Here is a 16278-nt window from a genome sequence, read left to right on the forward strand (position 1 = left end):
GATCCAGGTCATTAATGTAAATTGTGAACAGCTGGGGGCCCAGGACAGATCCCTGTGGTACCCCACTTGTTACTGCCTGCCATTCAGAAAATGAGCCGTTTATTCCAACTCTCTGTTTTCTATCTGACAGCCAGTTCCCTATCCACGCCAAAACTTTCCCCTTTATCCCATGAGCCTCAATTTTCCATGCTAATCTTTTATGTGGGACCTTATCGAAGGCCTTTTGGAAGTCCAGGTACACCACATCTACTGGCTCTCCCCCATCTATTCTACCAGTTACTCCCTCAAAAAATTCCAATAGATTAGTCAAGCACGATTTACCCTTTGTAAATCCATGTTGACTCTGTCCTATCCTGTCCCCATTTGCTAAGTGCTCCGCTATTTCATCCTTAATGATGGACTCCAGCATTTTGCCCACAACTGATGTAAGGCTTACAGGTCTGTAATTACCTGCTTTTTCCCTACCCCCCTTTTTGACCAGCGCCACAGTCATCAGGTGCCTCAATGACCTGTTCGCCATATTTGGCTTCCCCAATTACATCCACAGCGACAGGGGCTCGTCGTTCATGAGCGACGAGCTGCGCCAGTACCTGCTCGAGAAGGGCATAGCCACGAGCAGGACTACCAGCTACAACCCCCGGGGTAACGGACAGGTAGAGAGGGAGAACGCAACGGTGTGGAAGACCGCCATGCTCGCCCTAAAATCCAAGGGCCTCCAATCTCCCGCTGGCAAGATGTCCTCCCCGATGCGCTCCACTCCATACGATCACTGCTCTGTACTGCCACAAACGCCACCCCTCACGAGAAGATGTTCGTCTTCCCCAGGAAATCCACCTCGGGGACATCACTACCGCCATGGCTGACGTCTCCGGGACCCGTCCTGCTCAGGAAACACGCGAGGGGCCATAAGACGGACCCCCTGGTCGAAAAGGTTCACCACCTCCACGCCAACCCACAGTACGCCTACGTGGCGTATCCTGACGGGCGGGAGGACACAGTCTCAATTCGAGACCTCGCACCCTCAGGTACCACCCGAAACACCATCGATCACCATCCACTACCTCCACCCGCCACCACTACCCACGACGCACCACCGGCGTGTCTACCACAAACTGACGACATGCCGGTGCCATCCCTACCCCGAGAGGACGACACGCCAGTGCTCCGTCCCACGCGAGAAGCGGCCGCGGGCAAAGAACCGGCACCACGAAGATCATTACGGCAGACAAGACCCCCGGAGAGACTTTCGTATACGAACTTTTGAAACACTTCACCCCGCCGGACTCTCTTTTAAACGAGGGGTGAATGTGGTAAACTACTGCTAACTCTGTACATATCTGTGTGGTAAACCACTGTTAACTCTGTACAGGTCCGGGCATGTCTCCGCCCCTGGCTCCACCCCTAAGCCTGGGTATAAAGGTGACTCACCACCCTTCCCCCGGGAGCTCTTAGGATGGATCCACTAGCAGAGGCATGCTCCAGTTCTTAGTCAATAAAAGCCTACTTCGTATAAGTTCAACTCGTAGTCTTTGGTGTTGTTGATAGTGCATCAAGTATAAGGACTTCAAACTCCTCATATTACCTCAGTTGTGTGTGAACTTAATATTAGGCTTGGACTTCCAGTGTCAGCATGAGAGCGTTACCCTTAAGTATGGTGGATCTCAGCCTCCGCTCACAGTCTGCGGCCTTTCTACTTTAAACGTAAGTCTGCCGCCTTTGTTTGCGAACCTTGCTCCTAATTGTAGACCTATAGCGACTAAGAGTCGACGGTATAGTTCAGAAGATAAAACATTTATAAAAGAGGAAGTGCAAAGGCTTCAACGGGAGGGAATCATCGAACACAGTGGTAGCCCGTGGCGTGCCCAAGTGGTGGTGGTTAAAACTAATGTGAAGAAAAGACTTGTGGTTGATTATAGCCAGACTATAAACTTGTATACCCAATTAGACGTCTATCCTTTGCCTCGTATTTCTGAGATGGCGAACCAGATAGCTCAGTACCGCGTGTTCTCCACCATTGATTTAAAGTCTGCCTACCATCAACTCCCCATCAAAATAGAAGACCGACCTTATGCGGCCTTCGAAGCTAATGGGCGCCTGTACCAATTCCTTCGGGTGCCCTTTGGAGTGACGAATGGGGTATCCGTCTTCCAACGGGAGATGGATCGTATGGTGGATGAATACGCGTTGGAAGCAACATTCCCGTACCTGGACAATGTTACCATCTGTGGGTGTGACCAACGGGAGCATGATCAAAATCTCGCGAAGTTCCTAGAGACTGCAAAGAGGTTAAACCTGACCTACAACGAAAACAAGTGTACCTTCAATACTACACGTTTGTGTATTCTTGGTTGCATTGTGGAGAATGGGGTAATCGGGCCAGACCCTGAAAGATTACGCCCACTTAAGGAATTGCCTTTACCTCACACTGTAAAAGCTTTAAGAATGTGTCTGGGATTCTTCTCGTACTATGCCCAGTGGGTGGCTAGCTACTCAGATAAAGTCCGACCTCTTATTAAGTCGACGTCTTTTCCGCTATCGGCGGAAGCTCAGGAGGCTTTCCTTAATATCAAACGGGACATTGAGAAGGCAGTGGTATGTGCCGTGGATGAGAAGATCCCATTTCAAGTGGAAAGTGATGCATCTGATTTTGCGTTGGCAGCAACTCTTAACCAAGCTGGTAGACCAGTAGCTTTCTTCTCTCGTACATTGCAAGGACCAGAAGTTCGACATTCTTCAGTGGAAAAGGAGGCACAGGCAATTATTGAAGCAGTCAGGTATTGGAGACATTATCTCGCTGGCCAACGTTTTACGCTCATTACTGACCAGCGATCTGTGGCCTTTATGTTCAACACTAAGCAGAGAGGCAAGATCAAAAATGATAAGATTTTAAGATGGCGAATAGAACTGTCAACATATGACTGATATTCAGTACAGGCCTGGAGTATTTAATGAGTCATCGGATGCTTTGTCACGAGGAGTATGTGCTAGTCTAGGTACAGATAAGCTTCAAAGTCTCCACGACGCACTCTGCCACCCTGGGTTTACCAGAATGAACCACTTCATTAAGTCCCACAATCTACCCTACTCTATTGAGGAGGTCCGGACAATGACCAGAACCTGTCATGTTTGTGCTGAATGCAAACCCCGCTTCTATAAGCCATCCGAGCCAGCTCATCTTATTAAAGCAACTCGACCATTTGAGCGTTTGAGTCTCGATTTTAAAGGTCCCCTTCCATCGAGCGACCGTAATGTCTATTTTCTTAATATTATAGACGAGTACTCTCGGTTCCCTTTTGTTATCCCCTGTCCGGATGTGACTAGTGCTGTTGTAATTAAATGCCTCTGCCAACTGTTTTCCTTGTTCGGCATGCCTAACTATATACATAGCGATAGGGGTTCTTCCTTTATGAGCGAAGAATTACGACAGTTTTTGCTATCTAAGGGAATTGCAACGAGTAGAACTACCAGCTATAACCCTCGTGGTAATGGGCAGGTCGAGAAAGAAAATGCGACAGTGTGGAAGGCTATCGTATTGTCTCTGAAGTCACGAGGCCTGCCGACCTCTCGCTGGCAGGATGTCCTGCCAGACGTGCTGCATTCCATAAGGTCTCTCTTGTGTACAGCGACGAATGCCACCCCTCATGAAAGAATGTTTAGTTTTCCAAGAAAAGCTACTAATGGAGTATCGTTACCCACATGGTTGACGACCACGGGCCCTGTGTTGTTGTGCAGACATGTGAGAGGCCACAAGACTGATCCACTGGTGGAGGAAGTACAACTCCTCCATGCTAATCCCCAGTATGCGTATATTCAATATTCGGATGGGCGAGAGGATATGGTCTCTATTAAAGATCTTGCACCTGCTGGAGCTCGAAAAGAGTTCGACTCTGAGTAGAGTTTTCAATCGTGGTATTGGACCTTCAGAGACACAAACCCTCAGTGTGGAAAATACTGATGATTCTGGGAATTCGAATGAACCGGAGTTAGTACTCCGGGAGGAGCCTCAGCAAGAGTTACGTCGTTCCCAGAGGATTATCAGACCTCCTGACAGACTGAATCTATAGCAGGGGGTGAATGTGATGAAATAACTGTGTTCTGATATTTGTACTTGTAATGTCTGGAATGTTCCACCGGGGGGAACCACTAATGCTCCTCCTTGGCCCCGCCCCTCTTCTGGTAGATTCTACCAAGGGCTCGGTCGATGATGAACTCTGTTAACTCTGCCATGATTCTTACTTAATGAAAGGCTTCTGTCTTAAGCTTTAACTTCACGGATTCGGGCAGTTATTTGGCACATCACACGGCATACGCACGTTTGTGCGTTTCTTGGTACAGTAAAATGGTAAGATGAAAAGCAAAGTATGTGAGTGCTTCAATTTTTTGGTTACTGAGTGGTACAGTAGTACACATTTGTTAAGTAAATATACACATGTGACATACGACATATATTTACCTGTATTGTGTGTGTATGTAAGATGTTTCCTACTAAAGTTAGTCCATGTGGCTTATGTGCTGTCGCCATAGCCACACCTGCAGCTAGTCAGCAATTTCTATTGGACAGCACTGATCTATGTCGGCCCAGTCTAGCACCATGTTCCAGATTGTATGCATAGTATGATTTTATCTCCGACCACATAAATCCAATTGTGTGTCCTCAAATATAATGCCCTCTAATTTCCATGTGTGTGAAGCAACTGAACCACCCATAACCACATTGTAGTTAACCACATTACAGTTAATTGATTGGTTTTCTTAATGTGAGAATATCCAGTCTCTTTCCCACGAGAGGAAAAAGGTCAAGCAGGAGAGGAATTAGTAAATTTGTTTCTAATTGATACAGTATTTAAAAAGTATAATTCATCACTTTTATTATCAGTGCTAGCCAGTGTACATGGAGCTTTACTCTGCATCCGGCCTGTGCTATATTTGACCTAGGAATTCATGATGCTAACATAATATTTTGTTCGTCAGGACGGACTTTTCCCCCCCCCCCCCCCACCCCCAATAAAAAATCATCGTGGAGGGAGAAGAATTGACACTCTTTAATGAAATATTGGTGTTACCATGTGCTATTTAAAATACAATTGTTTTGGTCAGGTCACTCTTACAGTACATTGTTGCTTCAGTGAAATATGTCATCAACAGATCGTAATCATTGGGTTTGTATCTGCGCTGCCACCATATTCCAAGTTCCTGATCACAGTTGGGACATCACAGGGGAGCGTGGAAGGCTGCTGCTTAACCAGGGAGTAGTCGGAAGATGAGTAAACCTGGGACCTCTTGTGCATTTCCTAATAGAAAGTTAGAGTAGATTGGCAGAAACAAGGAACCACATCATTCATTCATCTTGGTTAGGAATTGATGTTTGAAGTGCAGAATTATTCTGACCGGTCCTGGCAATTATACTCGTTTTGGGAATTGAATGATTGTGGCAAATTGGCACAGTATCCTTTCATTTCTAGGAATGGGTTTCAATCCTAAACTGTAAACCTCCTGTGAAATACAGGACCTATGTCTTGCCAAGGAAGCCATAGATGAATTATGCCATCTTCTGGAACCAGAGCTGTAACCTAAGTGCAACATTGCCTACACGCTGCCAGTGAAAATTACCACATGTAACAGCAGAAAGCTTAGCAATGGTCAGTCAGTTTATAGTTGTCTGTCTTGGATTATGGGCACCTTGACTGGACATGTTGGTATATATATTAAAATCATCGCTGGCATACAGCTGGAATCCATTGTTAAGGAAGTGGTATCAGGGCACTTAGAAAATCATAACATAGCAGTTATCATGGGTGACTTTAATCTACATATAGATTCGTCTAGCCAAATTTGTAACAATACTGTGGAGGAGGAATTCCTGGAGTGTATACGGGATGGTTTCCTGGACCAATATGTCGAGGAACCAACTGGAGATCAGGCAATCTTAGACTGGGTATTATGTAATGAGAAAGGAATAATTAGCAATCTTGTGCGAGGCCCCTTGGGGCGGAGCGATCATAATATGATAGAATTCTTCATTAGGATGGAGAGTGAAATATTTGACTCAGACTAGGGACCTGACTTTAATCAAAATCAAATCAACTTTTATTGTCATTGTTAGTGCACAAGTGCAGTACAACGAAATGTAGGCTTGCGGCTCCCGAGAGTGTACATTTAGATTAAGACATTTAAACATTCAACATACATTTGGCTTGTAATACATTAACATAAACATAACCATAATAAAGTGCATTGGCAGATGTGCAGGATTTAGAGTTTATTTCTGGAGTTCAGTAGAATGACAGCCCTGGGAAAGAAGCTGTTCCTAAATCTGGTCATACGGGTGCAATTGCATCTGTAGCGTCTCCCAGATGGCAGGAGGGCGAACAGACTGTGGCTGGGGTGGGTAGGGTCTTTGATGATGGACCGTGACCTCCGTAAACAGCATTTCTGGTATATGTGCTCTATGGTCGGCAGCCGGGTGCCGGTAATGCGTTGGGCAGTTTTGACTACCCGCTGCAGGGCTTTCCGGTCATAGTAGCTACAGTTACTATGACAGCTGCCATACCATACTGTGATACAGTTTGTCAGGATGCTCTCTATAAAGGAAACTACGATGGTATGAGGCGTGAGTTGGGTAGGATTGATTGGGGAATGTTACTCAAAGGGCTGACGGTGGATTGGCAAACACTCAAAGATCGCATGGATGAACTACAGAATTTGTTTATCCCGGTTTGGCATAAAAATAAAACAAAAAAGGTGAATCAACCGTGGCTAACAAGGGAAATTAGGGAACAGCATAAGATCCAAGGAGAGGACATATAAATTGGCCAGAAAAAGCAGCAAACCTGAGGATTGGGAGCAGTTTAGGATTCAACAAAGGAGGACAAAGGGATTAATTAAGAGGGGGAAAATAGAGTAGGAGAGTAAGCTTTCAGGGAACATAAAAACTGACTGTAAAAGCTTCTATAGATATGTGAAGAGAAAAAGATTGGTGAAGTCAAGCGTAGGTCCCTTACAGTCAGAATCAGGGGAATGTATAATGGGGAACAAAGAAATGGCAAACCAACTAAATACATACTTTGGTTCTGTCTTCACAAAGGAGGACACAAATAACCTCCCAGAGATGTCGGGGAACATAGGGTCTAATGAGAGGGAGGAACTGAAAGAAATCAGTATTTGTAGGGAAATGGTGTTGGGGAAATTGATGGCCGATAAATCCCCATGGCCTGATAATCTACATCCTAGGGTACTTAAGGAAGTGGCCCTAGAAATAGTAGATGCATTGCTGGTCATCTTCCCAAATTCTATAGACTCTGGAACAGTTCCCATAGATTGGAGGGTAGCTAATGTTACCCCACTATTCAAAAAGGCGGTAGAGAGAAAACGGGGAATTATAGACCGGTAAGCCTGACATCGGTAGTGTGGAAAATGCTAGAGTCCATTATAAAAGATGTAATAGCAGAGCACTTGGAAAACAGTGACAGGATCGGACAAAGTCAACATGGATTTACAAAAGGTAAATCATGCTTGACTAATCTACTGGAATTTTTTGAGGATGTAACTGGTAAAATAGATAAGGGAGAACCAGTGGATGTGATGTATTTGGACTTCCAGCAGGCTTTCGATAAGGTCCCGCATAAGAGATTAGCGTGCAAAATTAAGGCACATGGGATTGGGGGCAAGGTATTGACTTGGATAGAGAACTGGTTGGTGGACAGAAAGTAAAGAGTTGGAATAAACTGGTTGTTTTCCGAGTGGCAGGCAGTGACTAATGGGGTACCGCAGGGATCGGTCCTAGGACCCCAGCTATTCACAATATATATTAATGATCTAGACAAGGGAACTAGATGTAATATCTCCAAGTTTGCAGACGACACAAAGCTGGGTGGGCGTGTGTGCTGTGAGGAGGATGCCTAGAAACTCCAGTATGATTTGGACAGGTTGGGTGATTGGGCAGATGCATGGCAGATGCAGTATAATGTGGATAAATGCGAGGTTATCCACTTTGGTGGCAAAAACAGGAAGGCAGATTATTATCTGAACGGCAATAGATTGGGAGAAGGGGAAGTGCAACGAGACCTGGGTGTCCTTGTGCACCAGTCGCTGAAGGTAAGCATGCAGGTGCAGCAGGCGGTTAAGAAGGCAAATGGTATGTTGGCCTTCGTAGCGAGAGGGTTTGAGTACAGGAACATGGTTGTCTTGCTGCAGTTGTACAGGGCCTTGGTGAGACCACACCTTGAGTATTGTGTGCAGTTTTGGTCACCTTATCTGAGGAAGGATGTTCTTGCCATGGAAGGAGTGCAGTGAAGATTCACCAGATTGATACCTGGGATGGCAGGAATGACATATGAGGAGAGAGTGGGTCGATTGGGCTTATACTCACTGGAGTTTAGAAGAATGAGAGTGGATCTCATTGAAACTTATAAAATGCAAAAGGGACTAGACAGACTAGATGCGGGAAGGATATTCCCGATGGTCGGGGAGTCCAGAACCAGGGGTCACGGTCTAAGGATAAGGGGTAAGCCATTTAGGACAGAGATGAGGTGGAATTTCTTCACCCAGAGAGTGGTGAACCTGTGGAATTCTCTACCACAGAAGGCAGTTGAGGCCAATTCATTAAATATATTCAAGAAGGAGTTAGATATATTTCTTGGGGCTAAAGGGATATGGGGAGAAGGCAGGGACAGGGTACTGAACTTGGATGATCAGCCATGATCTCATTGAATGGCGGAGCAGGCTTGAGGGGCCGAATGGCCGACTCCTGCTCCTATCTTCTATGTTTCTATGATTAGGCAGGGTCAACATGGTTTTATGAAAGGGAAATCGTGTTTGACAAATTTATTAGAATATTTGGAGGAAGTAACTAGCAGGGTAGATAAAGGGGAACCAGCAGATGATGTATATTTGGATTTCTAAAAGGCATTCGTTGAGGTGCCACATAAAAGGTTATTACACAAGATAAGGGCTCATGGGGTTGGGAGTAGCATGGATAGAGGATTGGTTAATGGACAGAAAACAGAGAGTAGGGAATAAACGGGTTTCAGGTTGTGTGGTGATTATTCTTGTTTTATAAGAAGCATTGTAATTGGTTGCCTGTTTTCCTGCCTTGAGATATATGCTGTAAACTCATTGGTAGTTGATGTCATGTGATCTGTGGTGGCCATCTTAAATTCAGTTCTCCACAGCTTTGGTTGAGACTGGGTGCTTAAGATGTGCTGCTGGTTTTTAAGGTTAATAAAGCCTAGCTTTAGAAAGGCAATCTACTCTTCATTTCATTTCAATTTATTAACCTTTTGCTATAATGGAACGATATCTTCAACCAGAACGATTTAATGCTGACCCTAATTCTGCAGGAGTGGATGATAAATGGAAACATTGGTATCGTACATTTAAAAACTTTTTGGGTGTGTTGGATCAGCAATCTCTAAAGTTGGATATACTAATCAACTACATTGCTCCGGATGTGTACAAGTATATTTTGGACTGTGAAACTTATGAACTGGCTATTTCTACGTTGGAAATTTTTTTTTGTTAAACCCAAGAATGAGGTATTTGCACGTCACCTTTTATCTGCCCGTAGGCAGCAGGCGGGAGAATCCTTGGATGCTTATTTACAAGCACTCCGGCGCCTTGGTGCTAACTGTAATTATAAGGCTGTGTCTGCAGAAGAATATAAGGAAGAGTCGGTACGGGATGCATTTATTAATGGATTACTGTCTAGATCAATTCGTCAGCGGTTATTAGAAAATAAAACCTTGGATCTCAAGAGTGCTTTTGAGCAAGCCTCTACGTTGGATTTGGCTCAGAGAAGTTCGGATTCTTATGCTCTTTTTGATCGGCCTGTGACCGTGGTTTCGGCAGTTCCGGATGAAAAGGAATTATGTGGACTTAATAGGAGTGGTTTACCAGATTCCGAAACAGTTTCTACTTCGGCAGCTGTTGCCTCTAGGATTCAGAAGTGTTATTTTTGCGGGAACGCCCGGCACCCCCGCCTGAAGTGCTGTGTGTAGTAAATGCGCCAAGGGAGGTCATTACGCACGTGTTTGCAAATCGGTTGCCTCCTCTGCGACTATTCAGCCTTTAGATAGGGCGTTTATTGCATCAGTTTCTGCCGCCTTTGCCCATGGCCTAAACAAAGCTATAGTTATGGCCCAAGTTAATGGGTTAGAAGTGAAGGCCCTTATAGATACGGGCAGTACTGAGAGCTTTATAAGTCTTCAGTTTGTGAGGGAGAAGCGTTTGAAAATTTCGCCTGTTACTTATCAGGTGTGTATGGCTCAGACGACTCTCACCTCACAAGTAGCTGGTTGTTGCCTTGTGAAATTAATTCTCCTAGGTAATACATATACTGATATATGCCTATCTGTTCTGCCTAATCTCTGTGTGGATATTTTGATTGGTCATGATGTGCTTCAATTACATGAGTCTCTCAGTCTTTCTTTTGGAGAAACTAAGCCACCTTTGTCTATTTGTGGATTAACTTCTTTATCCATTTCTCCATTATCACTTTTTTCCAATTTGATGCCGGATTGTAAGCCAATTGCTACCAAGTCAAGGTATAGCAGTCAGGATAAAGAATTTATTAATTCTGAAGTTCAACGTCTTTTATCGGAAGGAATCATTGAACCTAGTTTCTCGCCCTGGCGGGCACAGGTAGTTGTCACCACTAATGAGAGACATAAGAAGCGAATGGTGATAGACTACTCTCAAACTATTAACAGGTATACTCAATTAGATGCGTACCCCCTGCCTAAGGTTGATGAGCTTATCAATAAAGTATCTCAATATAAGGTTTTTAGCACTATTGACCTAAAGAGTGCTTATCATCAGATTCCTATCGTTAAGAGGGACCAACCATATATGGCCTTTGAGGCTGGCGGAAAGCTGTATCAGTTTTGCCGAGTACCATTTGCTGTTACCAACGGTGTCGCCTGTTTTCAACGGGCAATGGATGCTTTTATAAGTGATAACTCTCTTTCTGACACCTTTTCATATTTAGATGACATTACGGTGTGTGGCAAATCAAGGGTGGAGCATGATTTTAATTTAGAAAGATTCCATCAAGCTGCGGAAAAAGTTGGCTTAACTTTTAATAAAGAGAAGTGTATCTTTTCGACCACCGAGGTAAATTTACTGGGGTATATTATCTCGGGAAACAAGATTAAACCAGATCCAGAACGGCTGCGACCACTGATTCATTTACCTTGTCCTACTAATTCTAAGGCTTTGCAACGAGTTGTTGGACTGTTTTCTTATTATTCTAATTGGATTACAAACTTCTCGCAGAAGATCTGGCCCCTTATTCGGGTTACGACATATCCTCTATCATGGGAGGCCAGGATGTGTTTTGATAATCTTAAAAAGGATATCCTTGGAGCAGTTGTGCATTCTATTGATGAGCAGGTTCCCTTTGTGATTGAGACGGACGCTTCCGATTTTGCAATTGGGGCTACCCTGAACCAAAATGGAAGACCTGTGGCCTTTTTCTCACGTACTCTGAACAATAGTGAGAAGAGACATTCATCAATAGAGAAAGAGGCGTACGCAATAGTAGAAGCACTGCGTAAATGGAGACATTGTGGCGACACGCCACCACTAGACATAATCCGCTCACGGCGGCACGGACAGTCTAAGCAGAAGCCCCCAGCCGGGGGCCCTTTCCTCCAGCAACTTGTTTCCCGCAGGGACAGGCTGCCGGGAGCACTTCCTGTCTGGGAAGTATTTAAGTGGATGCGCGGGCTTTTCTAGTTCCTGTTTGCCATGTGGTCAGAATAAAGAAGCTGTGTTTTCAATAGCTCTGTCTCGACTCCCACGTTTGCCGCGGTATCTCAACACTGGTGACCCCGACGCTCAGGACGAATCCTAAGCTAGCATGGCGGATACAAACGTAGTCACGGTTAAATTACCTGACTTTTGGGAGAACCTCGCCGAAGCCTGGTTCGTTCAAGCTGAGTCCAGATTCCGGCTGAAAGGCATTACAGTCGACGCCACGAAGTACGACTACCTCGTCGCCTCGCTCACCTACGCTACAGTCCCCAAGGTTTGGGCAGCGCTGCAGGATCCACCAACAGAGGGCAAGTACGAACATCTGAAGGCTGTGCTACTTAAAAAATTTCAAACGTCCTCTTACCAGCGCCACTGCCAACTCCTGGACCTCCCCGGCCTTGGTGACGCTTCACCATCAGACCTGCTTTCCCACATGCTGTCTCTCTCAGATGACAAAAATCCCGGCGCCCTTTTTCGCACGCTTTTCATTCGGCAGCTCCCCACCAGCATCCGCCCACTCCTTGTGGAGTCTGACTTCACGGACCTGAATGAAATAGCCGAAACGGCCGACCGGCTGCTCTCTGCACAGGCCGCTCGCGACGTCGCGCCCGACCTCACGGCAACGACCACGCGGTCTTCCCGGGCCGCTAGGCCCGACCGCCCTACCACTCCGGGTCACTGCTACTACCACACCCGTTTTGGCGCTAGGGCTCAACGCTGCACGCCACCGTGTTCCTTCAAACCCCCCCCCGCACCGGCCCCCGCGATGGCCGCGGGGCAGAAGGAGCCCCTACTGTACGTCACTGACGACAGAACCAACTGCCGATTTCTGTGCGACACAGGGGCCCAGCACAGCATCACCCCCGCCTCCGCCCTCGAGATCCAACGCGGCACACGGGGTATCACACTGGCTGCAGCCAATGGCTCTGAAATCCGCACATATGGCACCCGCATGGTCACGCTCGACCTCGCGGGCCGCCGCTACCGCTGGGAGTTCCTGACAGCCAAGGTCCTCTGCCCACTCATCGGCGCCGACTTCCTACGCGCCCACGGCCTCCTTGTCGACATTCCGAGGCACCGCCTCGTCGACATCAACACTATGGCCCCCATCCCCGGCGCCTTTACCCCGGCCCGTTCGGCCGGCCCGACGACCTACTGCCTCGCCAGAGCCACGGACGACTACTCGGCACTCCTAGCTGAGTTTCCCGCCCTCACTAACCCGACCTTTTCGGCCAAAGCCGCCAAGCACGGTGTGGAACACTATATCCCCACCACCGGCCCCCCAGTTTCTGCCCACGCCCGCAGACTCAACCCGGCCAAGCTGGAAATCGCGCGGGCCGAGTTTACCAACATGGAACAACTCGGCATCATCCGCCGCTCCAGCAGCCCTTGGGCCTCGCCCCTCCACATCGCCCCCAAGCCCGGCGGAGGCTGGCGCCCTTGCGGGGACTACCGCCGCCTCAACGATGCCACCACCCCCGATCGGTACCCGGTGCCACACATCCAGGACTTCTCGGCCCGACTGGCCGGACGAACCGTCTTTTCCAAAGTCGACCTGGTGCGCGGTTACCACCAAGTCCCCGTACACCCCGCAGACATCCCCAAAACGGCCGTCATCACCCCATTCGGCCTGTTCGAGTTCCTGAGGATGCCCTTCGGCCTCAAGAATGCAGCACAGGCTTTCCAGCGCCTTATGGACTCAGTCCTCCGGGACCTGAACTTCCTATTCGTCTATCTAGACGACATTCTCATGGCCAGCTCCTCCAAACAGGAACACCTCGAACACCTTCGCATCCTGTTCGGGCGCCTAGCCCAACACGGGCTCATCCTCAGCCCGGCGAAGTGCCAATTCGGCCTAACCGAGATCGATTTTCTCGGTCACCACATCACCCCTGCCGGGGCCGTCCCCCTGCCCAACAAGGTGCAGGCCGTCCAGCAATTCCCCCGCCCCACAACCATCAAGGGCCTCCAGGAGTTCCTCGGGATGGTGAACTTCTACAACAGGTTCATCCCCAGAGCCGCAGCCCTATACGACTCCCTCCGAGGAAAATCCGGCAAGATGGACGTAGCCTGGACCACTGACACGGCAGCCGCCTTCGACGCCACCAAAAACGCGCTCGCCGACGCCACTCTGCTCGCGCACCCGAGGGCCGATGCCCGGGTCGCGCTCACCACCGACGCCTCCGACCACGCGGTCGGGGCCGTGTTCGAGCAGTGGGTCAATGGCACGTGGCAGCCACTTGCCTTCTATAGCCGCCAACTGCGCCCCCCGGAGGTCAAATACTCCACTTTCGACCGCGAGCTTCTCGCACTCCACCTGTCGGTCCGCCATTTCAGGTTCCTCCTGGAAGGCCGCCCCTTCACCGCGTATGTGGACCACAAGCCACTCACATACGCGATGGCCAAGCACACCGAACCCTGGTCCGCTAGGCAGCAACGCCAGCTCGCGGCCGTCTCCGAGTTTACTACGGACATTCAGCACGTCTCCGGTACAGACAACGTGGTCGCCGACTGCCTTTCCCGTCCCGCCGTCTGTGCGAATCACCTCGCGGTCGACTACGCACAACTAGCAGCGGCCCAGCTCACGGACCCAGACCTCCTCTCGGCGGCTACCAGCCTGCCAGGGCTATGCCTAGCCAAGGTCGCGCACGGGCCCGAAGCCACGGCAGTCACGTGCGACGTCTCACTCGGCCAACCCAGGCCGGTCGTCCCTGAGACCTGGCGCCGCCGCGTCTTCGACGCGCTCCACGGGCGCTCTCACCCGGGTTCCCGCGCATCCGTCAAACTCCTCTCCAAGCGCTTCGTCTGGCGCGGCCTTAGCAGAGATGTTCGGACTTGGGCCACCTCCTGCCTCGCCTGCCAACGGGCTAAGGTACAGCTGCACACCAAAGCACCCCTGGGAGACTTCAAGGTACCCAGCCGCCGCTTCGACCACGTACACGTCGACGTCGTCGGTCCCCTGCCGCCATCGCAAGGCCAAACTTATCTCCTCACGATGGTCGACCGCTACACACGCTGGCCTGAGGCAGTGCCGCTGACCTCCACCACCACAGCCGACATCGCCAGGGCGTTCGTTAACACCTGGGTTGCGAGGTTCGGCGTACCGGCCGACATAACCTCCGACAGAGGCGCCCAGTTCACCTCCGAACTCTGGACGGCCACAGCACGCAACCTCGGGGTGACGCTCCACCGCACCACGGCGTACCACCCGCAGGCCAACGGACTTTGTGAACGCTTCCACAGGTCACTCAAGGCCTCACTCCGCGCCGGCCTGCAGGACAGTACCTGGACTGACCGCCTACCGTGGGTGCTACTCGGCCTACGCACCGCAGTCAAGGAGGACCTCCAGTCCTCGGCAGCGGAGTTAGTCTACGGACAACCGCTGCGCGTCCCAGGCGAATTCCTTCTGGAGCCTACCAAGCCTTGGTCGGCCGAACAGCAGCGGCTCGACTCTTTCTCTTCCGCTCAGCAGTTCGCCCCACTTCCGGTCAACCGACACGGCGAACTCGCACCTCACGTCCCGCCAAATTTACAGCAGGCGCGCTTCGTCTTCGTGCGACACGACGCGCACCGCGGGCCCCTGCGACCCCCGTACGACGGTCCGTACGAGGTACTACAAACCGGGGACAAGGTATTCAAGCTGCAACTCGGCGACAGGGTCGAGACAGTCTCCATCGACCGGCTCAAACCAGCACACACACAACCAGGGGAACAGGTCCCCGTGGCCCAGCCTCCAGCCAGAGGCCGTCCCCCCGGCAAGCCAGCAGAGCCGGCGGCGAACCGCCCGACCCAACCAACCAGACCGGCGACCACTCAGAGCCGCTGCGGCAGAACCATTAGACCACCGTCACGACTCGTCCACTCCTCCTAAGCGGATTCTGGGGGGAGCTCTGTGGCAACACGCCACCACTGGACATAATCCGCTCACGGCGGCACGGACAGTCTAAGCAGAAGCCCCCAGCCAGGGGCCCTTTCCTCCAGCAACTTGTTTCCCGCAGGGACAGGCTGCCGGGAGCACTTCCTGTCTGGGAAGTATTTAAGTGAATGCGCGGGCTTTTCTAGTTCCTGTTTGCCATGTGGTCAGAATAAAGAAGCTGTGTTTTCAATAGCTCTGTCTCGACTCCCACGTTTGCCGCGGTATCTCAACAACATTATTTATCTGGGCGACATTTTACGTTAGTAACTGACCAAAAATCTGTGTCCTTCATGTTTGATGTCAAACATTTTGGAAAGATTAAGAATGAGAAAATAATGAGGTGGAGGATTGAGTTGGCATGCTACCATTTTGATATAGTCTATCGTCCGGGGAAGGATAATGTTGCCGCTGATGCACTGTCGAGGGCTTATTGTTCTGTGATTCACGGCGATACGCTTATTAATCTTCATAATGCTTTGTGCCATCCTGGTGTTAAGAGGATGATACACTTCGTACGCAGTAAGAATTTGCCCTTTTCAGTTGAAGACGTCAAGTGGATGACTTTGTCATGCTCTGTCTGTGCTCGGTGTAAACCGAATTTCTTTAAGCCT

General features: G+C 49.3%; 1 protein-coding gene across 2 annotated transcripts in view; it reads left to right on the forward strand.

Moving 5' to 3' along the window:
• crybg1a (crystallin beta-gamma domain containing 1a) overlaps positions 1 to 16278 on the forward strand; it is a 298573-nt gene that overhangs the window by 239054 nt on the left and 43241 nt on the right. Inside the window, exon 13 of one of the 2 annotated variants that reach the window (XM_085997736.1) lies at positions 826 to 1519. The exons of the other annotated variant lie outside the window; for it this stretch is intronic. Within the exon in view, the coding sequence (XP_085853862.1) occupies positions 826 to 1264 (439 nt within the window). The 3' untranslated portion in view covers positions 1265 to 1519. Of the gene's footprint in view, positions 1 to 825; positions 1520 to 16278 lie in introns of those variants that run through there. 2 annotated transcript variants of the gene reach the window in all.

This window comes from Somniosus microcephalus, chromosome 9 (genome assembly GCF_052327205.1).
Source record: "Somniosus microcephalus isolate GS21.2 chromosome 9, FLI_Smic_1.0, whole genome shotgun sequence".
NCBI lineage: Eukaryota > Metazoa > Chordata > Chondrichthyes > Squaliformes > Somniosidae > Somniosus > Somniosus microcephalus.